We start from the raw sequence: 24,302 nt of genomic DNA, 5'->3' as shown, positions 1-24,302 counted from the left end.
TTGAAAAGGCAAAGATGACAATGTGTTGCATAAAACCCTGGTGGCATCCGTTCCTTGAACGCTGGGTGATTTAAACCAGGCTGATATCACCAAAAAAGGCTGCTCAAAAAAAACCCCCCAGCAACTGAATAGAAGAAGAGGGGTGGGTGTATTTTTTTTCCCCTTGTTGTTGTTGGCAAAGAATTGCCTTTTAGGGGAAATGGATATTTAACAAATGACATTAATTTTCAAGCTTCTCCTAAATTAAACTCACATTAGTGTGAACAGGGCTCAATCCTGACTCACTTCTCTTTGGTTGGTGTCTAACGTGAAGCGCTAATAAACGGGACGGTTCTAGGGGCTGGCGACGTGCTCCCATGGAAGGGCCAGGAAGACACTCCATTGTCTGGCCATATACAGTATGTTAAAAAAGGGGGGGGGAATACATGGAAAAATGATCTCACTACCTACACGGGAGGGCTGGAGGGTGCCAGAACCCAACGCCACAGCAAACAAACACGCCACCAAATGAGAAGCATCCTGTGCCTGTGCTGCCGATGACTATGAAAGGAAGCAGCCATCTATAGGCTCCGTCCCGCTCCCCAAAGAGGGAGGAAGGAGGTAGAGGAGGAGGGTTGGGAGGAAGAAAAGAAAGCCCTGAGCTGTTTTCCAGCCCCTGGATTCCAGGTAGCTTGCAGGCGAGGATGCGATCGCTTCCTGCGCCGGCCCTCGCCCCGCCAGGCTGGGAGCACACCATGGAGGAAATGTGAAGTCATTTCTCTGCAGCACAAATTCTCCCCCTTTCCCCACAGCTCGGGCTGTGCCAGCTCGCCTCTGATCTCAGCACACGGCCAGAAATCCTCTGGCTGCTCCTTTGGCCGTGGTTCCTTGCTCCGGAGCGGTTTGGGTTGAGCGTGGCCTGGGTTGGGTTGTTCACCAGCACCGTCAGCATGGCTGGGCACGAACAGGAGCAAGCCCAGAGCTGCCACACTGCTGGGGTTGGGGGCAAGCTCTCATTTCATACCCAAAGCTGCCACCACAGGGCTGGGGAAGGTACAAGACTGAGAACCATGAGGTGATGGATGGTGGCTCCCACCTGCGGAAGCCTCACATTGAAGCCACAGCTTCACACAACCCACCCAGCCACAGGACACTCAGGAACCACATTCCAGCTCCCCTGGTCCCTCCATCACTGTGTGGCGTTTGCCAGCCAAGCCCTGGCTTGCCTCGACACAAAAGCAGGCAGGGCCCCGCCAGCCCTCCTGCCTCACTCAGCCCTGGGTGTTTTCAGTAATAATAAAGCCTAATTGCAGCTGAGGCAGCAAACAATGTGTGGCTGCCCCTTCTCACTGCCCAGCCCTGCCCTGGGTCACGGGGAAAGGAGAAAGAAGGGAAAGGAGAGAGGAAGAAAACAGGAGCGTGGGTTTGGGTCAGATAACAGGAGGTGGCAGCTGTGCCAGAGCCCAGGGCTGCAGCCTCTCCTCCCATCACTTGGTGTTTCATACAGCTTTCTTCAGCTCAACTTACTGTTTTGACAGCAAATTTGTCAAGAAGAGTCCCAAAACGGGGCCGTTGCTCCATCCTCACTGGTACCAGGCTGGCAGTGGTTTGGGCAGGAGCCTTCCCACAGTGTCAGAGCTGCAGCATCGTATTTATTCACGGCCAGGACAGGATTTGGACCTCTCCAAAGCCAAGGTTTGGCTGCTCTGGCTCTGTCAGGAGCTGGGCAGACCCAGGAAGGGGGGACTGGCTCCTTGACAAGCTTTTAAGCAAGCTGCTAATTAGCTGTGTTGCATTTGCTGCTAAATCAGGTATCTCCCAGTTTCACTGGGCTCTGGCAGTTCGTTTTGCTCAGCCTGAGGTTCATCAAGGCAAACCAGGGGTGGAGGTGGGATGGGCTGCTCCAGCTGTGCCCTGGCAGCTCAGCACTCCCTCAGAACACCTGGGACACATCCTGCTCTGCTCAGGCACCGGGGACCAAACAGCAATGTCAGTCCCTCGTTCTGGGAGAGCCCTTTTGTTTTGAACATCAGCTCCTTTCCCTGCCCCCATCCCCGTGCAGCCGCGCCGGGGCCAGGAAACCATCCACCCGCAGTTTATTTCTCTGCGTGCCGGTGGCTCAGGTGTGACGTGGGACTGGAAATGGACGGGGCTGGAATAGTTTGGGGATGATTTCACTGCCGTTATGGCTCAGGCTGGAGCTGTTACTACACAGCTCCTTCCGATTTTTATGACTTAATCTCTCCAAAGCTTGGGGCCTGATGGTTTTGGACTGGGGAGGAGGAGCAAGGGGCTCTTAGCAGGTCGTTACAGCAGAAATATGGAGAGGGGGTTTGACAGGTATATGTAAAAACTGACAGAGCCATCCTGCAGCTTTCCTGGGCTGGGAGAGGGGGGGTCACTGCCAGATCCTGCCCCCTCCATGCCACACACCATGGCTGCCAGGCTGGGAGAGGCTGGGGTGGCATGAAGAGAGCATGTGTGTGTATGTGTGTGTGTCCATCCATGTGTGTGTTACTCCATGTGTATGTCCATCCAAGTGTGTCCATCCATGTGTGTGTTACTCCATGTGTGTGTCCATCCAAGTGTGTGTCCATCCGTGTGTGTTACTCCATGTGTGTGTCCATCCATGTGTGTGTTACCCCATGTGTGTGTGCACATCTCTGTGTGTGTCCATCCATGTGTGTACATCCCAATGTACCTGTGTGCAAAGGTGTGTGTGTGTGTACATCCATTTGTGTGTGTGCATCTGTGTGTACATGCAGCACTGTGTGTATCCATGTCTGTGCATCCCTGGCTCTTCATGGGCACACATCTGAGTGTGTGTGTGTGTGTGTGTGCACCCCTGCCTGGGTAAACATGTGGGCATGTCCCTTTTTGTCTAGCAGCATGTCTGCATCCACATGTGTGTCTGTGTGTCCATGTGTGTGTCTGTGCATGCACATGTGTGAGGCTACATGTGCATCCCCATCTCTGTGTGTGCATCCCTGTGCCCACATCTCCATGCATGTGTGTGCACATATCCTTGTGTGTGTGTGTTTCACTGGAGGTTCACTGGTCAGGTTTATAGACATTCTGGAGGGGTTTAACAGCATTATAGAGTACTCAATGACATCACCCAGCTATTAGAACAGTGTGTGCCAGCTGCCTGGCTCACCAGGGGCAAGTGAGACCCATCAGGGTGGCCAGTGGCAGCCTCAGGGTAGCCCAAGCACACCAGATGTGGGGGGGAATGCCAACACCCACCCATGAACACACAGCCCTGATGAAATCATCCCACCTGGATGTTACAGAGGAACCAGAGCTTCTTGGTCCATTTTGGGTGCTCACCATCAACATCTCTGTGACGAGAACATTGGTGGGACCAGGAAGATGCTGCCAGTTCCTCCCCTGTGGCACCAGGCAGCTGCTCTAGAGCCAATGATGGGATGATTTTATCTTTTCTTTCCTCTTTTCCACCCCCCCCCAAAAAAAAGCAGCAAAATAAAAGAAGATTTATGAAAACCAAACCTGTTGGTGGGAAACAGCTCCAAAACATTTCCTGACTCGAGAAAGAGAGCGCTGGAAAAAAACAACTGTCCAGGTTTTTTTAGCTTGGGAGGAGAAGCATTTGGAGGTGTCACAGCTTTGTGTGGGGAGGTTAAGCGAGGGGAAAAGGTTGAAATGCAAAGAAAGCTTTTCAATGTTCCCAGCACGATCTTTCCTGCCCGAGCAGAAGAAAAGTTCCCAAACCTTCCCCAACTTTCTGTTTTGCCGCCCAGTTTGGGAAAGGAAATGGTTGGAAATCTCAGTGCTTCTTGCAGGACAGGAAAGGCACCATTTCCTCCAGGGCTGTGCAGAGGAGGGTAGGGGGGATGCTGGATGCTCTGCCCAGCTCTGCTCTCCCGTGGGTGCCCAGCAGCAGCAGCAGCAGCAAGCGCCGGGTGCTGCCAGGCACCGCTGTGCTGGCTGCCGTGGGCAGGGGAGGGCAGCTGCCTGCAGGGATTTGGGGCTGTGGGATCGTAAATATTACAAGTTTTGTGAAAGAAAAAAAGAAAAGAAGCCAGCAAGGGGTCCTTAATGTGCCCTGGAAAGTCTGCACAGCCTGGGACTGTTTTTTGTTTAACATTTCCCTTGATGGGAGGTTCAGGCTCTCCATCGCTGGCCGAGCTCTGGCTGTGGTCCCACAGCTCCTGGCATCGCCCACAGCAGCCTTGGGGCCTCCACCAGCCCCTGGCCCCACAGCCCCCGACCCCACACTGGCTATTCACTCACCCAGTGCCACAAGGGATGAGGGTTTGGTCCTCACTGCATGAGTTGTGGGGGTGTTTGAGGGCTTGTTGTCCCCACTGGCTCTCAGCAGAGCTGTGCCCCACAGATGTCCATCAGAGCCACTTCGTGCCAATCTTCTGAGCTGAGGCAGCAATGCTGTGGTGCATCCAGAAGCCAAAGGGTCATGGAAAGGTTTGAAGTGCTCTCCAGAGGTCAAACTCAACCCAACATAACCCAACACAACACACCACCACCAATATAATGGAAACTAACCCACCACAGCCAACACAACCCAACCCAGCACAGCCCTGTGTAACCCACCTCAGCTAACCCAACTCAAAACAAGCCAGCCCAACCAAAAGCAACCCAGCTCAGCCAGAGGCAACCCAATCTAACCTAATCGACCCAACCCATCCTAACCAACCTTACCCAACACGACCCAGCTGACACTTATCAGTACCTACAGGGTGGGTGTCAAGGGGATGGGGTGACACTTTTTTCTGTAGTGGCCAGCAACAGGACAAGGGGCAATGGACAAAAGCTGGAACACAAAAAGTTGCACTTAAGGAGAAACAACTTTGGTTTGAGGTGAGGGAGCCCTGGCCCAGGCTGCCCAGGGGGGTGTGGAGGCTTCTCCTTGGGAGGTTCCCAAACCCACCTGGACACATTCCTGTGCCCCCGATTGAGGAGAACCTGCTTTAGCAGGGACTGGGGCTGGATGATCTCTATGATTCTATCATTCTAACCTACCCCAACCCAACCCAACCAGCCTAATTCAACCTTCCACACAAAGCAAATCTCCCCATCACCTCCTGCTCAGCCCAGCTCATCTCTTCCAGGGCTCTCTGTGGAAATCTCTCCCTCCTCCTGTGCTCAGCAGCCCCAGGGGGGGACGAGGCCAGCAGGGAGCTGTACCACATCCCCCCCCCAGCAGCACAGGAGCGTCACAGAGCGAGGCTCGTGGGGAGAGCCAGGCCAGGCCGCGCGGGGCCGTTCTGGGAAGCCATCCAGCCATCCGCTGCAGAGACGAGGCTGCCTAAAAATGACTCTCCTGGCTCCTCTCCACACTCCGACCGTCCCATATGGAACAAATGTACATTTTCCATCAATTGTTTGTATTTTTCATTTAAAGAAAGAAAGGGGAGGTGGTGGGGAGGGAGAGGAGAGGGGGAGCTGGGGGAGGGAGAAACAAAAAGGCAGAAAGCAAGAGGGGCTATCCATATATCCGAGGCGTCGGTGACAGCAGATAGGCCCCAGCTCAGAGAGGGAGAAGCACTGGCCAGCGTTCAAGAGCCTCAAAAGTATGGTATGAAACAATAAATTTTCAGTGTGTTTTGACATATTTGGTGGTCTCTGCCTCACGGTTAATGAGCAGTTGGTCCACGGCACGGGGGAGCCGCACAGCTCGAGGTGGTTGGCAGGCTCTGTGTGTGTGTGTGTGAGGGATGGGGAGGGGGGTTGGTGGTGGCCAGCCAGGCTGGAGGTAAGACGTAGAGGTGGTCCCAGTATGTGTGTCCTGAGGGAGCAGGGGCATGGGGATGTGGCCCAGGGGATGCTCTGAGGATGGGATGCTGCGGGCACCGCGGCGCCTCGGCACCCGGGGGGGATGAGTGGAGATGCCAACTTACAGGAAGGAGCCTCAGGAGGTGGAGTTGGGATGAATTTGGTGGGGGGAGGACGTGCAACGCAGCAGCCGTGTCCCAGGGCAGCATCCCTCAGCGCCACAGACCTTGGGCAACCTGTGCTGGCATCTCCAGGCTGGGTCCCAGGTCCCGTTGGCTGTGGGAAGACTCACAAGCTCCCACCTCCCCATCACCACGGGGAAACAGCCCTAGGGGCCGGGAGCAGCGGCAGGAGAGGCGAGCACAGCCCTCCCACGTCCCACCCCCCGTCCCCAGCCGCTGTGCCAGGCTGCCCAGCTCCCCCCCCACCCGGCTGACAGGGTTTGATCAGAAAGATGGACATGAAAGTGGAGCTTGGCTCTGGTTTCTCTCTCATTCAGAACATTCAAAAACTATTAACTGTGGTGGGGGTAAGCGAGCAGCTGGTTTTAATATCGTGCTCTTCCAATTGTGTTGGGGTTTTTTTCCTCCTTCCCCCTGCTTTTCGCGAGCACTTTAAGTGACATGGTTACATGTATTTGATTAAGAAGCTGTAATTCAACGAGTGCGTTCCCTTGTACTGCACCAAACGCCTTAAAGACACAGCAGTTATTTACGGTGGTCTCCTGCTTTTCCAGCTCTGCCGAAAGACAAGACGACAGAGAGGAGGAGGGGGGAGGGTTTGGAGAGAGGCTGAGGGGGGAGGGTTTGGAGAGAGGCTGAGGGGGACATGAAATCCCTCTCGGCTTTCCCAGCGCAGGGACCACGACCGGATCCTTTCCTTGGCTGAGAGGCTCAGCCTGCTGTCACCAGCCTGGTCCTTGGGGCCATCCACTGGTCCTAACGCCACAAGCTCCTCTTCCAGGTCCCCGAGGTCGGGTCTCAGCTGCTGGGGGCTGGCAGAGAGGGGACAGAGCGAAAGGGGAGATCTGGCTTTGTCCCACATGTTGCCATCTCGCCGGCAGCAAGATGCTGCAGGACTCCCTGGGGTGGGGAGATGTTTTCTGCCCATGCCCACTCCCTGCCCACACGAGGATGCTGCCAGCCCCAAGGAGCCCATCCCAAGACAGCAACTCCTTTTCCTAAGGAGGAAAAAGCCTTTATGAGGTCCCAGTGAGGAGCCGTGGCTAGATGCCACCGAGAGCCCTGGTTCGTCTCACATTAACCCCAGCATCTCCCAGGGCACGGCTGCAGCCTGGAGCCACGCTCAGCTCCACCCTGACAGCTCCTCCACTTCAAAAATCATGCCTTTTACCCCAAAAAGGTAGGTTTTAAGCTGCAAAGAGGTGAAGAGAGGGCTGAGGGAGCTGCTCTGCACCCCCTCAAGCACCACAGTAACCCCATCTCCCTGCACCGCTGGTCCCAAGGGGCCATGGCACAGCTGTGGCACAGCCTCTGTGCCCCATCCCATGCCCAGCCCCGGGCTGGCTGCTCTGCTGTGGCTTCCCCCGGCCTCCCAGGCAGCCGTGTGCCCCTGTCTGTACGTGTGTGTGTAGGAAGCAAGGGAGAAGTCACTGAAAGCATCTCCACCCCGAGATACACGTGTATTATACACAGTAAAAACCAACCCAGCAACACCTGCACCTCACCTGCCCCAAAACCCCCGACGTTCAGCCCTAGGGACATGGACATCAAACCCCAGCATCACTCAGGACCACCCTGGGGCACCCAGGAGTGGGGGTCTGGGACCCCCGGCTGCCGGCGTTGCTGAGCTCTGGCTTTTCCTCGGCTCGCTCCTGCCCGGGGATCACCTGCAGTTCGCTTGATTTATGAACGGAGAATTTTTCAAGCTCCGTTTCCTTTCCATTGTTGTTTCAGTTGCTGCGCTCGCTTCCGCCCGCCTTTGACTAACTCCTGCCACGCTGCGAGCGGTGAGAAAGGCAGCGAGTAAACACTCACACTCGGCCAGGGAGCCGGGGGGCAACAGCCCCATCCCTTCCCCAGAAGCAGGGGGCTGCAGGGCTGCCCACCGGCCAGATCCCACCTACGGCGGGCGGGAGGATGCTGGAGCTCGGAGCGAGCGGAGCCCGAACGCGGATCCCTCTTTAGCCGCGGCTGCGGTTTGGGACGGGGGAGCAGCATCCCAAACCCTCCCCCCGCGGTACCGCCCCTGGGAGGTGGCGGTCCCGGGGGGATGCTGCTCTCCCACGCTGCAGCTTGAGGAGGGTTGAGGCGGGTGGTTTTACGGGAGGGACCCTAAGAAAAATGCCTGGGGGGTGGTGGGGTGGGAGGCAGGGTCCCCCCAGCCGGGGCTTTGCTGTGCCGCGGCGGTGCTGAGCTGTGGTACCCGGCTCCAGCCCCGTTCGTGTGCCAGGGTGATGCCCAGGTGGAAGGGAAGGGGAAGGCTCCTGTGGCCCACCGCAGCGCTGAGAGGATGCTCTGGAGGGAGCTCGGGCTGATTTATACCCTTAAAGAACGACAAAGAGTAAAAGGAAAGCAAACCCATCGGCAATCTCAGCTGAGCCCGGCACCCGCGTCCCCAGCGCTGCCACCTGCCAGCCCCCTCCCTCACAGCCCCATCGCGGGTCAAACCTCCCCAAAGCACAGCCCCCCGGCTCGGGCACTGCCTGCGCCCATTGTCCTGCCCTTCCTCCCCGCGCCCCGGGGCCGGGGGGAAAACAGGATGCTCTCGGCAGCGCGCTGCTGCGGAAATGAGACAAACGGGCTGGAGCGGCGGCGAGGACGGCGGGAGGAAGCGGACGGGATATTTGGAACCGACGGCGAATTCTTGGGCTTATCTCTGCGCCGCAGAGGCTCAGGAGTCCTTACAAAACATCGCCCAGCTGGAGTGAGGCCCGTGGGCAGGGATGCGGGCTCGTCCCCCTGCCGCCAGCCCCGGTACCCGGCTCGGCGGTGGGATGCTGGGGCTGGGATGGGGTGGGGGGAAGCCTGCCCGGTGGCATCTGTGTCCTCGGAAGGGACCTGGCGCCTTGCTGTGGGGTGGGGATGGAGATGAGCAGCACCTGGACTGAGTGGTCTCCAAGTTACACATCCCATCCTTCAGGGATTTGGGGACTGGGGCACCCCCCAGCATCCCTAAAGCCTGAGCAAATATCCTGCTGCTTTATGAGCCCCCAGGACACTAATCCCACCCCTTGCCCATGGAGAACATGCCCCATAGAATCATAGAACCCTTTTGGTTGGAAAAGCCCTTGAAGCTCCTGGAGTGCACCCCCTGCCCTCACCCTGCCCAGCCCAGTACTGACCCACAGGCCTCAGCACCTCAGCCCCACGGCTTTGGGATCCCTCCAGCTCCCTGGGCAGCCTGGCACAGGGGCTGACACCCCTCTCAGGGGAAAAGTTCTTCCCACCCCACAGTCTGCCCTCGGACACCTCCAGATCACCACCTCCCCTTCCACCCCCACAGGCAGAGCTGGGATGCAGGATGCTGTCCCACTCCTGTCATTCCCACCCCACAACCCCACGGCCCCCAAAAGCACATCACCCACCCACAAAGGGTTACAACCAACCCAGCTTGCTCCCACTTTGCCCCTCCAGCTGCAGCTGGCTGTTTTGTTGGGTTTTAATTCTTCTTCCTAACAATGTGGTACTTTGTATTCAGCACATTGGGAAAGTGGGTCTGGGCTGTGAGTGCCCAACCCAAAGGTGAAGGTTTCTGCAGCTCTTCCTAAAAGCAGGCAGGGGAGCATCATGCCAGGGGAGCTGGAGCTGCTGCCAACACCCAGGGACCCAGTTTGGGGTTTGGCTTGGTCACCCTTCGTTTGAGAATTAGTTGTGAGCCGTGGGGGCAGCTGGGGCAGCCCATGGTCAGCATCTGCATGGCATGTGGGGACCCTCAGGACGAGGGCACCCAGTGTGGTGGTATCTTTGGAGTCAGAGAGCACTGGTGATGCCCACGGCCAGGACCTGCCAGGGAGGGCTGCTATGGCCAGCAGAGATGAATTTGGTGTCTGGGAGGGGGCCAGAGTGTGACGGGTCACCCTGGCAGAGGCTGAGACTCCTCCTCTGCGGGGAGGAGGACAAAGGATGGAAGCGGCTGCCCAGTTGCAACACATCCCCGGCGAGCACAATGGAAATGCCATCCTCCAGTCTTGTGAAACAGGAACCTCATATGATCTCGCTGAAGGCTGAGGACACTCGTGTAGGTCTGAGCGTGATGCTCCCCGAGCTCCTTTCTCCACTGGCGGGGGGGGGGACGGCGACGGCAGGGACACCCCCAGCCCAAGCTGCCACCTCCCAACCCCGGGACACCCCTGCAGGAGGAAGGTGAAGCTCAGCAATCCACCCCAGGGCCAAAACACCCCCAGATTCCCCCCCTAGCCCACTCAAACAGCATCCCACCGAGGCACAGGCATCCCCAGCCCCACCGAGCATCCCCCTCCTACCCCACCAGCCCCTCTCCAGGACTCCTAAACAAACTTTGTTCTTGCTTTATGCTCTTGACCCCTGATTTAATTAGACCCCTGGTTTCCTGCCTGTATGAGAAATCACTTCCCCGGGCAGGTGGCTGCGACAGCGCCGGGGCTGTTGTTGTTTTCTTCACGGGCGAAGGGGGGGGTTGGGAAGGTGGTAAATGGGGGGAAAAGAGTTTGTTGTTTATTTTTATATTTACAAAGCGCAGCTTTTTCCTGGTGCCGGGCATCGGAAGAAGGGGCAGGATGTGACCTTCATCCACCTCCTCTTCGCTCACACAATGCAGCCGCGAGAGCCGCGGCCGCCGCCGCCCGCCCTCCTCATTGTCCCCCCGCGCCCGACGGGCACCTCCCGCGCCGCCACCTGGCGCCCGCTGCCCCCTCCTCGCTTCCAGCTGGATCCTTCATCCCCCAGCACCCCCCTCCCGGCTCCGCACACCGGGGAGATAAAGGAAAAATGGTTAAAAAATAAAAGGGGAAAAAAACCCACCCCACCGCAGGTCGGTTGTGGGTTTCCTCTTTGGAAAACAAACGGGACACGCAGCGTGGGAAGGAGGGAGAGGGGTCCCAGAGGGTCCCCCGGGAGCCTCCCCTTCTGTGGGGGGTGGCCAGGGTATGCTGCCCCCTCCTTCAATCCATGTGAGGGGCAAGTGAGCCCTTTGCCCCTGTGAGTGGGGCAAATGAGCCCTTTCCTCCTTGCACTGTGCAAATGAGCCCTTGTCCCCTGTGTGTTTGGCAAATGGGTCCTTTCCCTCAGTGCATGGGGCAGATGAGCCCTTTTCTTCTTTGAGTGGGGGAAAGGAGCCTTTTTCACCCCAGGTGTGTGGCAAACGAGTTCCTTTTCTCTGTGAGTGGGGCAAAGGTGTCTTTTTTCTTCATGCATGGGGCAAATGAGCCCTGTTCCCCTGTGAGTGGGACAAAGGAGACCCTTTCCTCTGTGAGAGGGGCAAATGAGCCCTTTTCTCGTTGTGAGTGAGACAAATGAGCCCTTTCCCTGCCATGTGTGTGGCAAATGAGCCCTTTCCCCTCTGTTCATGGGGCAAATGAGCCCTTTTTCCCCATGTATGGGGCAAACCAACCTTCCTCCCCATGCAGCTGCAGCCCTGGGCACTGCAGGCAAGGGGGAAAGCGCAGACCACCTCTGTTTCCCCCACTCTGGATCCTGGGGAGCAGGCAAGACCCCCCCAAACCCCAGCAGGGACTCTCACAGGGGTGCTGCTCCCCACCCCCATCTGATGCTCTGCTCCTGACTCCATTTGTTTCTGCAAATCAGCATCACAGGGGCAAACATCTGACATCCCCCCCAAACCAACGCTGGTACTGCTGGCATTACTGTCCCGAAGAAAGAGGAACTTGCTGTGGTGTTTTACAGGGACAAAGGGTCTGTCACCCAAGAGCATTGTCTCCAACTGGTCCCTCCCCTCTGCTCTGGAGCAGCTTGAGACCTCAGGCCAGCCTCGCCCAGGTGGGTTGAGCAGGGATTGGCACAGTCATTGTGAGCCTTGGGCACTCTCCATCACCACGGTGTGCCACAGCTCTGCTGCAGCCCCAAAGCCCAGCACAGCAGGCTGGTGTGAGGTTGGCATGTCCCAGTGCTCTGTGGCAATGAAACAGAGGCTGCTTCTGGAGCAGAGGATGGTGCCAGTGTGGGCTTGTGGCATGGCATGGCACAACAAGGTACCAGGACAAGCCTCACCCTTGCAGAAACACAACCCAGAGATGCCAACACCTCAGGACCACTTTGGTCTCAACCCACCCCTGCATGTGAGAGCAGAGCTGGGCAGTTCACCAAATGCTCCTTTCACTCACCAGCATCCTGCCAACCTCTGAGCCCCCCGGGCCCCATCCTGCTCAGGACCACAGGCAGGAGCAGGTGCAGCCTCTCCAGAGTCCAGCACCCATCACCCCAGCCCAGTGCCCTACCCCAGGACCCTCACCCAAGCCCCCCACTCCCCGTGGCTGCCCACCTGGGCAGGGGCCGTGGCAGCCACGCTGCTCGGGGCGGGCGGTTACGGCTCCGTTTGGCATCAGCCGCTTCCATCGGGCTCCGGAGGGGAGGGAGAGACCAAAAGGAAAACTCAGCTCAGGGCCATTTAATAAGTTCAGCGTTACGAGCTGGGGAAAAGCTGTGGAACACACAAGTGGTAACGCAGGATTAATCTTTCCTTTAGTCTTGGGAATTATGTTTTCATTAATCCTAATTTTTCCAGATGTTTCACTCCTTATACCCCGCTCTTCAAAGCCTCTGTGGCTGCAGATTCTAATGAAGCCATGAGAACATTTTAAAGAGAAAGATTCAAAGCTTCAATTGCTTCCTTTTTTTTTTCCCTCCCCCCCTCCTCCTTCTTCTTTTTCTTGGGGGTTTTTTGTTTTGTTTTGGGGTTTTTTCCCCCTCCCCTCCCTCTCTCCCTTCTCTTCCCCCCGGTTGGGCTGTCGGGGAGTTGCATGTGTGTGCGGTCCCAGCGCCTCCACATGTTGTGTTACACAATGTGCTAACAAGATGGAGAAGGCCACTCGGCCCATGTGATGCCTCGGTGACGTCTGTTCGTCTTTGTGTGTCCCCCCACCACCCCCCTTCCCTGTAGGACTCAGCTGTGAGGGGCTGGGGGGGAGTGTGGAACTGACCCCCCCCTCACTGCCTGACAGCCAGCACCGGGGTCAGGGCTGGACCGGGGTGTTTCAAATGCTCGTGGTGCTTCCTCCTGGCTGGCTCAGACACCAGGGCTTTAGGGAGGACCTACGGAGAGGAGCCAGATGAAGCTCCATGGGGCTCTTTCTTTAGGGAACAGGGAGTTTTGGGGTGGTCCAGGCTCAGGAGAGCAGTGGTGGGGAGATGAGCGATGCTGATGCTGAGGGGCGCTGCTGGGGGTCCCTCCCTACTGTGCAGAGCCTCGGCTGAGCAGCCTCTGGCAGCCCCAAGGAGACAAAGCCACAGCTCCCTTTCCCTCATGCCCAGTTTTTGGGTCCCCAGCACATCACCACAGGCTGGGGGCCCTCAGCCACCCCAAACCTCACACCTTCTTCTCTGGCCAACCCCAGCCCGGAACGGCTGCAGGATCTGGCTGAGCTGAGCTGAGCTGAGCTGAGCTGAGCTGAGCTGGGCTGAGCAGAGCTGAGCTGAGCAGAGCTGAGCAGAGCTGAGCTGAGCTGGGCTGAGCATCCCCTCCTCACCGGGAGCCCCGTCTGACGCAGGAGGCTCAGACCAGACGATCGGAACCATCCTCCCGCTCTGCAGCGCCCGGGCTTCAGCTCCATGGACTTATATGGCCTGTGAAACGCGGTGGGAGCACGACCAACGTCTGGAAATCCAGATATGACTAGATCCCTTCATTAGTAATTTCTTGTACATGACTTTCTAGACCATAGGGATTTGTTAAATTTGCAGGAGTGTTTTCTCACAGTGCCATGGGCTGGCTGCTGCCAGCATATATTGGCTCAGATCTGTCAGATCCTGTTGCCTTATATGACCCTCGGTTAATTCAGCTTTTTCTTTGTATCCAGCCCTCAGCGGGGAACTCCTCTAGCAGGCTCAGCGTGGATCATGCTAAAATGGTTCCCCCAGTTCTCCTGCCATAAAACTACTGCCCACACAGTGAAAGGGGGACGTGGGGGGTGGAATTCAATGCTCCCCTCCCTGCCGCCCCGGCCCTCGCCAGATGCTTCCTCCATCCGCGCTCCTTCGGTGCCCAGAGCAAACCCTCTGTGCCTGGAAAATGTTACTGGAGGGACACAGCAACTTCCCCCCACCCAGCCTCAAGTCCTGGCAGTGAGGGCAGCAGCATCCCACCAGCACACCCTGCACCCCAGGGTTAATGATTCGCTGCCCTCGGGGCTGCTCTGGGCCAGGATGGGGGGACTTTCACCTTCCCATCGACCTCTTGAAACTTTGACCTTATTTTATAGGTGCCATAAAGGTTGTTTTTTAATCTGCACCCAGGGCTGAGTTTCCCCCCTCTCTGCACTGGGGTCTTTGGTCCGGGGAAGCGCTTGGGCATGGCTGCTCTTTGCACCTCGTTGGGTTTGGGAAGTGGGAAGGCTGAGAGGGGTGGTTGTTCTCCCAGGGCAGGGGCTGGTGGTACCCAACAGCTCAGCACAGGAGCGTGCTGGGGGGTGTCCTGGTCCCTACCTGTGCCAACATGGCTCAGCCCCACGGTGGGAGAGATGTGAGGGGCTGCACGTGATGCCCTCCACTGGCTCCTGTCCCTCTGGAAGCCAGGATAAGCCTCCCAAATCCTCAGGTGCTGCAAGAGCAAGGTGCCCAGGTGGACAAAGAGCATGTGTCCAAGGACATCCCACTGAGCCTGCAACTCCCCATTGCCCCACAGCCATGATAAGGAGCTGTGGCACCTCCCAAAACACCCCCAAGCCCAGCAGCCCCAGTGTGCCCTCCCTGCCCTGACCTCCCTGTATCCCCACACCTCTGCCCTTTCCAGATCCAGCTGGATCCAGGAGAGGCTTTTGACATCCCAAACCTCCCAAGGTGACTCTTGTCCTCCACAGCAGATCTGGCGGTGCTGGGATGCTCCAGGAAGATGTATCTCCTCCAACATCTTCCTCCTCCTCCTCACAGGGGGCACTCAGCCAGAACCTGGCAGTCTTTGAAGCACTCTGCTTTTTTCTCTTTTAGCATTTGTTTTAACTTCACCTTAAAAAAACCCCTCAAACTGAAGCTGGAAGGGGAGTGCTGAACCTCTGTGGGAGCAGGAGGGGAGCCAGAGTGCAGCACCAAGCGAGCACACCGGTGTCCAGCACCTCAGGGTGAGCCCTACACTCACTCATGTGTGGTTCCCTTGCTCAGACCAGGCCAAAACGCTTCCTCCAGCTCTTTAAGACCTTCCCAGCTCCTCCATTTCAGATCTGCTCTGAGCATCACCCAGGGGTTTCATCTTGCCTGCCATCAGTCAAAGAGGTTTTACTGTGCCAGGCTGTCCCCTTGAAAATCCCTTTGGCAAAGGGCTTGGCATGAGGAGTTGAGGGACTGAAATCACCCTTTTTATACCAGTAAGGGGAAGGGGAGGCTTTGCCTGCAGCTCCTCATCCACCATCCTCACTGCTGGCAGAGGTGGGAGCTGGCAGAGGCTGTGGGAGGTGGGTCGGGCTGTGTTCCCAGTATGGGCACAGGCAGGAGCAATGGGAGTATCCCATCCCATTCATCCCATCCCATCCCATCCCATCCCATCCCATCCCATCCCATCCCATTCATCCCATCCCATCCCATCCCATCCCATCCCATCCCATCCCATCATCTCACCTCATCTCACGTCATCTCATCTATCTCACCCCATCCCATCCCATCCCATCCCATCCCACTCCATCCCATCCATCTCACCCCATCTCATCTATCCCAATCCATCCCATTCATCCCACCTCATCCCATCCCATCCCATCCCATCCCATCCCATCCCATCCCATCCCATCCCCAGCCACCCCTGGAACACCAGACAGAGCCGTATGGCACCGTGGAGACCTCAGCCCCACATTTCCTTGAGTGAAGGATCCCCGCAGGAGCATCCACCACCACTGCTACCACCAGCCACGTGTCATGGATGTGTTACACAGCCAGAGCCTTCCAGGTCCCACCCTGCACACTCCTGCAGCCCTCACCATCCCTCCAGTGCAACACAACCCTTCCTCAAACCCTTCCTCAACCTCCCCAAAGGCGCTGCCTCCCAAGCATCTCCCTCCCCCTATACGTTGCCTCCATTTCCAGCATCTTTGGGTTGCAAAGATGGCCGGGGAGGGTTTGGCAAGAGGAGCCAGGAGCAGATTATCCAACAATTGTTTCCCATTTTGCGCCCTCGCCTGCCTCATCCTCCAGTAACAATGACGAAGAGCGGCGCGGAGCCAGCGCCCGCGGCAGGGGTGTTGAGATCAGGGACAGCACAAAAATATCTTCTCTCTGGAACAAATATTTACCAACCCTTCTGCCTTTTGTTCTTGTGGTTCTCATATATTATTTCTGCCTTTATTTTTTTTTTTTTTGCTTCCAGACATTCACTGGCAAAATGTCACAGTGAAGCAGCAAACCCAGAAACCTCGGGGTAGCTGCTTGGCTGCTCTGGGCTTTGTTTTTCTCGTGTGCTAATTGTTAATGAGTTTCCAGCCATGGAAGCCAACGCTAAACCTGTGAGAAAAAGGAGTTTCGTGGCCCTGATGGTGAAGCTTCATCTAAATCCAAGGTCTTGCCGGGCAAAAAGTGCATCATCTCACCAAGGTGGGGGAGTGATGGAGTCTGAGCCATCGCTGGGTGGGCTGTGGCAGAGAGGGCGATGGAAGGGTCTGAGCTCCCAGTATGGTGCTGAGGCCTGGTGGGGTGGTCCCCACTCGCAGGTGGGGATGGGTTAAAGGGAGGTGTGTGCCCTCCAGTTCATCCTTCTCCCCTCTCAGCCTCATGGCAGGTTTTTCATGTTTCCCTTCAAAATCACCCCCATCCCCACATCCACTTTTTATGGCGGCCAAACAAGAGCACGTGGGTAATCGATGGGCGTTGTGTTTAAAGAAGGGAGAGAGGGGGGAAAAAAATCCCTCCTCTTCTGGCACATGGACTTCTATCTTTGGTTAAAAATTAACTGTGGCCATAAACCCTTGTTTTCAGGAGCAAGTGGAGCTCAGCCCAGGAGCTGCCTCCTCCGCTGCTCCGCTCAACGATGGCCACGCCGCCCCCCGCACGGCCCCACCGCCTCCTGCCCCTCTCCCTGGGGTTCTTCCAGGGTGCCCTACTCCTCTTCTTCGCCTTCTTCGTCACCTATGATGGGCCCTCAGCACGGCTGGAGGACGCCAGCGTGGTGGCCAACCAACTCTACGGCACGTTCCCCTTCTTCCAGGACATCCAGGTGATGCTGGTGGTGGGGTTGGGGCTCCTGCTGACGTTCCTGCCTCGCTATGGGCTCAGTGTCCTCACCCACAACTTCATCCTCTTTAACTTCTCCACTCAATGGGCTCTGGTGCTGCAGGGTTTGCTCCATCACTTCCACCATGGCCAAGCCCACCTGGACCTCCACAATGTCCTCGCCGCCGAGTTTGCTGCCGTGACGGTGCTCATCTCTGTGGGGGCCGTCCTGGGGAGGACCAGCCTCTGCCAGCTCCTCGTCGTGGCCACCTCTGAAGTTGCCTTCTACCTCATCAGTGAGTGGGTCATCATCACCCAGCTGGGGGTCCTGGACGTGGGGGGGACCATCACAATCCACGTCTTCTCCTGCTACTTCGGCCTCGGCGTGTCCAAAGCCGTGTTCGGGGCGGCGCGGCAGCCGGCGCACCCCAAGGAGACCCCGACCCCCCACTCTGACCTCCAGTCCCTCGTGGGGATGCTCATCCTCTGGGTTTTCTGGCCCAGCTTCGTGGCTGTCCTCTGCCAACCAGGAGATGCCCAGCACCGTGCCATCCTGAACACCCTCCTGGCCATGAGTGCCAGCGCTGTGACCACCGTGGTGGCCTCTGGGCTGCTGGAAGGCGACGGCAAGCTCAGCGCCAGCCACCTGCAGAACGGCAGCCTGGCTGGCGGCGTGGCCATCGGCGCGGTGGCCAACATGGCTGTGCCACCCGTGGCCGCCCTGGCCCTGGGCAGCCTCTCAGCCGTGGCCTGTGTCCTTGGCTTCAGGTTCCTCACCCCGCTGCTGATGAGGAAGCTCACGCTCCAGGACCAGTGCGGCATCCACAACCTCCACGGCTTGCCCGGTATCCTCGGTGCCGTGGCCAGCGCCGTGGCTGTGCTGGTGGCACCCGGGGATGCCTCCAGGTCCCACTTCTCCCCCGTGTCCCCCACTGGGGCCAACGCCAGCCAGGTGGGCAGGGGGCAGGGCAGGCAGGCGCTGTGCCAGGCTGGGGGGCTGGCAGTGGCTGTCGGTGCCTCGCTGCTGGCCGGGCTGCTCACCGGCACCGCGCTGCGGCTGCCCTGCCTGGCCCGGCCGCCCGAGCGGCTCTGCTTCGATGACTCGCTGTATTTTAAGAGCCAGGCTCAGGCTGAGAGCCCAGGGCTGTGTGGCACCACTGAGGAAGGAGCTCTGGCTCTGAAGGAGAGGGTTTAGGCATCAGCACATGTGCAGCCATGGCAAGGGCTGAGGGACTGGCTTGGGTTGGTCCTTTCTGCCCTCATCACCCATGGAGAGCAGCAGGCAGGAGGTGCTGCCTGTGCCCACTCCCTGCCCCATGCTCAGCTCTGACTGCCAAGGACATTGCTGGGGCCAGGGCAGTACCATGGCACCGCTGCCTCCTCTGTCCTCCCAACCCTCCAGCTGTGAACCCCTCTCTGCCTCCAGCATCCCTCCATCCTGGCAGGAACCAGACACACTTGCTCAGGGTGTCTTCCCAAGGATGGCTACTAACTGGGACCAGGGGCACTGGCACCAGCTCATCACCACCCACAGTGTCTTCCCTGACCCACGGCTCCCACTCCTGTTCAGGACTCCCCTGCCCACGATGGGCAGCACCCAGTGAGGGCACCCAACTCGCTCCAGCCACAGCATCAGGCTGAGGACTCAGCAGCCACTGCCTGGAGGGTGAAAATGCAGCGGTGTGGTGAGCTGAGCTGAGCTGAGCTGAGGTGGCCCCAGGCGAGGGATGTCACAGGCAGCTGATAACCTTCTGTGGACGATCTGCTCTCCAGGACCATTTGCAAAGGGAGGTGCCGCCTGTTTTTCCACCAGCACATCGAGCAGCGATGAGGACGCAGCTTGAGCACAGCCAGGAGCCCCGGGGAGAGCCGGGATGCAGCAGGGACCCACATCCCTCAGCACCCTCATGCCACCCGAGGCTGAGGCTGAGAAAGCTGCGCCGGCGTCCCGAGATGCTGCAGGGCCCCAAGGAAGAGCAACGGCTCCATCCCATCCATCCCACCCCACCCCAGGCATCGAGCTGCTTCCATCCCACAGAGGACAAAGCCTGCGGTCCATCCCCGGCATGTGGCAAGCTGCGCGCGCGGGGCCGCATCCTGCCCGGAGAGAGGGGCTGTGATTCACATCCCCCCCCCCGGTGCCGTGAGTCAGCGCTGCCCCTGCACCGCCCCAGCCCGCTGCTGCCACACAATGGCAGCGATGCTGGGGGGCTCCCGCGGGGGTCCGGCCAACCAACCCTCCCCCCAGGGTTGATGGGGCTCTCAGCCAGCCTGGGGGTCCCCGAGCCCGAGCAGCGGGAGGGGGCTGGACCCCCTGTGCCCTGCACGGCCCCAGGCGGAGCCGCCACGGGGAAGGGAGCGAGGCTGGGGAATTCACCCTCCAATAATCACAACCAGGCCCAGGGGCCCGGCGGGACTGGGGAGCTGTTGGAATAAAATCTCACCGAGCTGTGACAAAGGAATCCTGCCCCACAGCCCGGCACAGCCCGGTGTGGGATGCCATGAGCTGAGCAGCCCTGTGCAGGATGCCATGATCTGAGCAGCCCGGTGCAGGATGCCATGGGCTGAGCAGCCCGGTGCAGGATGCCATGAGCTGAGCAGCCCTGTGCAGGATGCCATGAGCTGAGCAGCCTGATGCAGGATACCATGGGCGGAGCAGCCCTGTGCAGGATGCCATGGGCTGAGCAGCCCTGTGCAGGATGCCATGGGCTGAGCAGCCCGGTGCAGGATGCCATGGGCGGAGCAGCCCTGTGCAGGATGCCATGGGCGGAGCAGCCCGGTGCAGGATGCCATGAGCTGAGCAGCCCGATGCAGGATGCCATGGGCTGAGCAGCCCGGTGCAGGATGCCATGGGCTGAGCAGCCCGGTGCAGGATGCCATGATCTGAGCAGCCCGGTGCAGGATGCCATGGGCTGAGCAGCCCTGTGCAGGATGCCATGAGCTGAGCAGCCTGATGCAGGATACCATGGGCGGAGCAGCCCTGTGCAGGATGCCATGGGCTGAGCAGCCCTGTGCAGGATGCCATGGGCTGAGCAGCCCGGTGCAGGATGCCATGGGCGGAGCAGCCCTGTGCAGGATGCCATGGGCGGAGCAGCCCGGTGCAGGATGCCATGAGCTGAGCAGCCCGATGCAGGATGCCATGGGCTGAGCAGCCCGGTGCAGGATGCCATGGGCTGAGCAGCCCGGTGCAGGATGCCATGATCTGAGCAGCCCGGTGCAGGATGCCATGGGCTGAGCAGCCCTGTGCAGGATGCCATGGGCTGAGCAGCCCGGTGCAGGATGCCATGGGCGGAGCAGCCCTGTGCAGGATGCCATGGGCTGAGCAGCCCGGTGCAGGATGCCATGGGCTGAGCAGCCCGGTGCAGGATGCCGTGAGCTGAGCAGCCCGGTGCAGGATGCCATGGGCTGAGCAGCCTGGTGCAGCCCAGTGCAGGATGTCACAGGCTGAGCAGTCCATGGGGCTGGGAGCCAGCTTGGGCCCCCATTCCCAGCCCCCCCAGGAGAGCCTCGGTGTCCCCTCGTTGGAGCCGTGGTGCAGCCGGTGCTGAGCCGGGGTCCAGCCCGGCCTCTGGCCGCTGCCGGGCTCCTGCTGGGCACTGAGAGCTGCCGGAGCCGGCACCCGCCTGGAGAGCTGCGATACCATCAAGGCCTGGACGGGCACATCCAGCCTCGGTGCGAGCTGAGGCTCCTGCTGAGCCAGGCATCCCAGCCCCGCTGGCAGCCCCCCGTGCCAAGGCCTGTCAGCTCCCATGCACAGCCCCGGCTCCGGCGTCTGCTCCAGCTCCGGGGACGAGGGCATCCGGGGCCAGACGTGGGGGCTGCAGCCACCCCCTGGGGAAGCAGCTGGGGATGGGGCTCATGGGCACAGACCCACAGTCACATGCACAGACACGTCCTCAGGGGCGTGTGCCCGTGCACACACACGTGCCCATGCACAGGGACGCGCCCAAGCGCTCACACACACTCACGAGGCTGCAACCGTCTCGCTGGGGCTGGAGGTGGAGGAGTGGGGCCTGAGCTGCCTTCCAGCAGCCCCCAGCCCTCCCTGGCACAGACACAGCCTCCTGCCACGCAGCTCACAGCACCCACGGGCAGCGGGAGCACCCGGAGCCGGGGCTTGGCGCATCCTGCCTCTCGATTGGCACGTCCTGGCACGGGCACCCTGGCACAGGGCCGCACAATCTGCTCTGCAGATGCCTCCAAAGGACCCAGGAAGAGGGAGGCTCAGCTCTTTCCCTCTGCCCAGACTCAAGCACACAGGACCCCAAGGCTGGGGGTGCCAGGACCCACCCTGGGCCGTGCCACAGCTCCGTGCAGCCCCACTCCCACCGTCCCCATCCCCTGGGACCCGCCGCGCTCCATCCGGAGCCGGGCAGCGATGCCGCTGGGTGTGCCACCCCAGCCCGGCTCTGCCGCTCCTCCAAACCAGCCTCTCTCCAAAGGAGGGAGCAGTAAAATATTCAGCAGAGCCCCCAGCGTTTATCACACCATAAATCTGAGCTTTCAACAGCTTTATGATGCTGCAGGGAGACGGGAGAGAACAAAACACTGCTCTGCTTCTTCAGGCACAGCCTGCGTGTGCCAGTGCCCCCAGCCCCGCTGTCCAGGGGGATGGGGACCCAAGCAGGGGGATTGTGTGGCTGAGGACCCCCCAGATAGTGTCCAGGGGGGTTGCTGACAGCCTGAGATGGTGACAGCTTTGCTGCAGCCCAGGGGCAGCTGCGTTTCAGTGGGTCAACGATGATGGAAAGGGGTGAAACAGGCATCTGGCATCGGCTCTGAGGGATTCTGGTGGCCACTGTCCCCTGGGCAAGGTCCCTGGGCATATGGTACCCCAATACGGTGCCCTGTCACGTCCCTTGGGCACAGCCCCGCGGTCCAGAGCCTCGGCAGGCTGGGCTCTGCTGCTGCCTCGGAGCTCAGCCCTCAGCCGGGCTGGGATGCAGCACAGCGGCCCTGGCAAGCATCACCGGCGCCCATCCTCATCCCATCCCCATCCCCGTGCCCCCGCAGCCCTCACCGCCGCCCCCCGGCTCCCGGCGGGCCCTGCCGGGACTGCAGCACCCGCGGGGACCGGAGGAAGCCGCGATCGTGCCGTTTGCCCGGCGCTCGGCTGCAGCCGGCAAAGCACCAGCCGGGGGCACACGGCCCGGCGCGGGGGGCGAGGGCATGGCGGGCGACCCCCACCCCACGCACCCCACCCCTGTGTGCTCTCACACACGCGTCTGCAGCCTTTCCCACACGCCTCGTCCTTCCCCACACCACATCCCCGCGGCCACGGGCCGGGCGGGCTCGGGCAGGGACCCCGCGTGAGGTGGGGGCTGGCGGGGGGCTGGCACGGCGCGGGGAAGAGCGGGGAGCACGGTGGCAGCAGCTGCTGGAGCCACATCAGAGCAGCCCCCCCCGGAGCAGGCAGGAGCTGCCCTCGAAGGAAATGCGCTCACTCCATGTGCTGCACACTTGGGTTCACCGCGCTGCTATTTTTATGTGACTTTTCAGGGCCCGTTTCCTTTTTCCGGCTGTTTTCGCTGTGATTCCACCATCGCTTCGACCTCGCTCTTCCCCCCTCCCTCCTCCTTTTTGCCTCTTCCTTCACTCTTTCCTTCCTTTCCATGCGCTCATTCCTACCATCCCCACCGGCATCCCTCTCCCCCCCCATCCTTCCTCCCTCCTGGGGAGCTCACGGGACGTGTGCCAGTGCCCAAAAACCCCCAGGAACACCAGCACTCGCCTCCCACCGCCACTCAGGTGCCAAACTGGCAGCACTGGGCACAAGCTCCCCCTATTCCCTGCGGCTGGGGCGGGCGCTGGGGCAGCAGCACACGGTGATTCCCTCCCCTGCCGCTGCCCCTGAGGGGAAGGGTGAGGTTATTGCTCGGGTTTATCTGGGAAGGTGCTGATGGGTGGGTGGAGGGAAGGGGGGGACTTTGCTCCAGCCTCGCTGCAGAGAAAGGCAGGGAGTGAGTCACCCTGTCCCCAGCCACCGTCCTGCTCCTGCCCGGGCACAGGCTGCCAGGGCGTTGGGGTCACCCCGATGGGATCCTCAGGCCTGTGTGCAGTGTATCGAGCACCAACAGAGCTATTTTGGGATGCTGGGGGGATGTAGGGGGGGTGTTGTAATATTTGGGGTTGGTGGTTGGGTTGGGGAAGGGAATAAGAAGCAAAACCTGAATCTAAACCGGTGCAAATGCCATTGTGGAGGCAAAAGGGCAAGAGGAGGAGGATGGACGTGGGAGGAAGGAGCCCAGGCATGCTGAAGATGGTCTGGGAGGTACATGATGGCAGCACAGTGCAGCTCCAGGAGGGCACTGGCACGTGAGGAACCGTGGCTGCTGCCCTATGCCATGCAGACAGCATCTCCTGAGGCCCACGGGCCTGATCATGCTCAACGCCCACCCCCGCAGCTGGCGGGACCCCCCAAGAGCAGCATCCCCAGCCTGCACCCCCTTCCTCTCACCCCCAAACCAAAGCACCCGTCCTGATCCACCCAACCAAGGATCCATCCTGCCCCCTGTTAAACACCACTGGCCCCAGGGCGTGTGTGTGGGTGGGTGGGTTTGGGAGTCCCTCTCCTACACCCCTCCACAAGCCGCTTCCCACCTAGGGCTGATCACAGCTCCCTGAGCGCCCCCTGCCCTCCCCTCCCGGCACCTCCCCGCCTCCGGCACCCGCGGAGAACCGTCCCCTCCATCCCCACCAACGCGCAGGGGTGGGGGTCCCGCTCTGCAGCGGCCCCTCCTGCTCCCCCCGCCTCGGGACGCGGGAGGGGCCGGGGCTGGGGGCTGCTGGCGTGGCCGCGGCCGCGTCCCTGCCCGCGGGTCCCGCTCCGCTCAGCGCACACAGCCCGCTGCTGCCACCTCGTGTCCTCCGCAGCCGTCCCCCGGCCACGCCTGGCCCCGCTCACGGCCGTGACAGCGCCCGTCTGCGTGGAGACGGGATGGGGACACTGAGGCAGGGGCACAGCGCCAGCCCCTTCCCTGCCCGGCTGCTGCTGCAGCGCTGCCCGCGGCTCGGGGAGTGGGGATGGTCCCCCAGAAAAGCAGCTCCTGCAGCACTGCCCCATCCTAAGCACCAGCAGAAGTGTGCAGGATGGGGCCCCGTGGGGTGATGCGGGCCCAGGATGCCACGATGCCCACCGCTGCTGCCCACTCCTCCCCAGGCTTGCCCAGCCCCTGTGCCACACCAGCCACCTCCATGGCACAAGAGGCCCTGGGTCACCAGATAAAGCTTCCAGGGAAGGAGATGGTTTATTTCTGGCTTCCCAGAGAC

General features: G+C 60.0%; 1 protein-coding gene across 1 annotated transcript; it reads left to right on the top strand.

The window, feature by feature from the left end:
• Positions 1-16,851: 16,851 nt before the first annotated feature.
• LOC104554921 (ammonium transporter Rh type B-like) lies at positions 16,852-18,228 on the top strand. The gene has a single exon (XM_062009447.1). The coding sequence runs from the start codon at positions 16,852-16,854 to the stop codon at positions 18,226-18,228; it is 1,377 nt and encodes a 458-aa protein (XP_061865431.1).
• The last annotated feature ends 6,074 nt before the right edge of the window (positions 18,229-24,302 follow it).

The sequence above is a fragment of the Colius striatus genome, chromosome 16 (genome assembly GCF_028858725.1).
Source record: "Colius striatus isolate bColStr4 chromosome 16, bColStr4.1.hap1, whole genome shotgun sequence".
In the NCBI taxonomy this organism is placed as follows: domain Eukaryota; kingdom Metazoa; phylum Chordata; class Aves; order Coliiformes; family Coliidae; genus Colius; species Colius striatus.
This window is presented reverse-complemented; position numbering and strand designations above follow the sequence as displayed.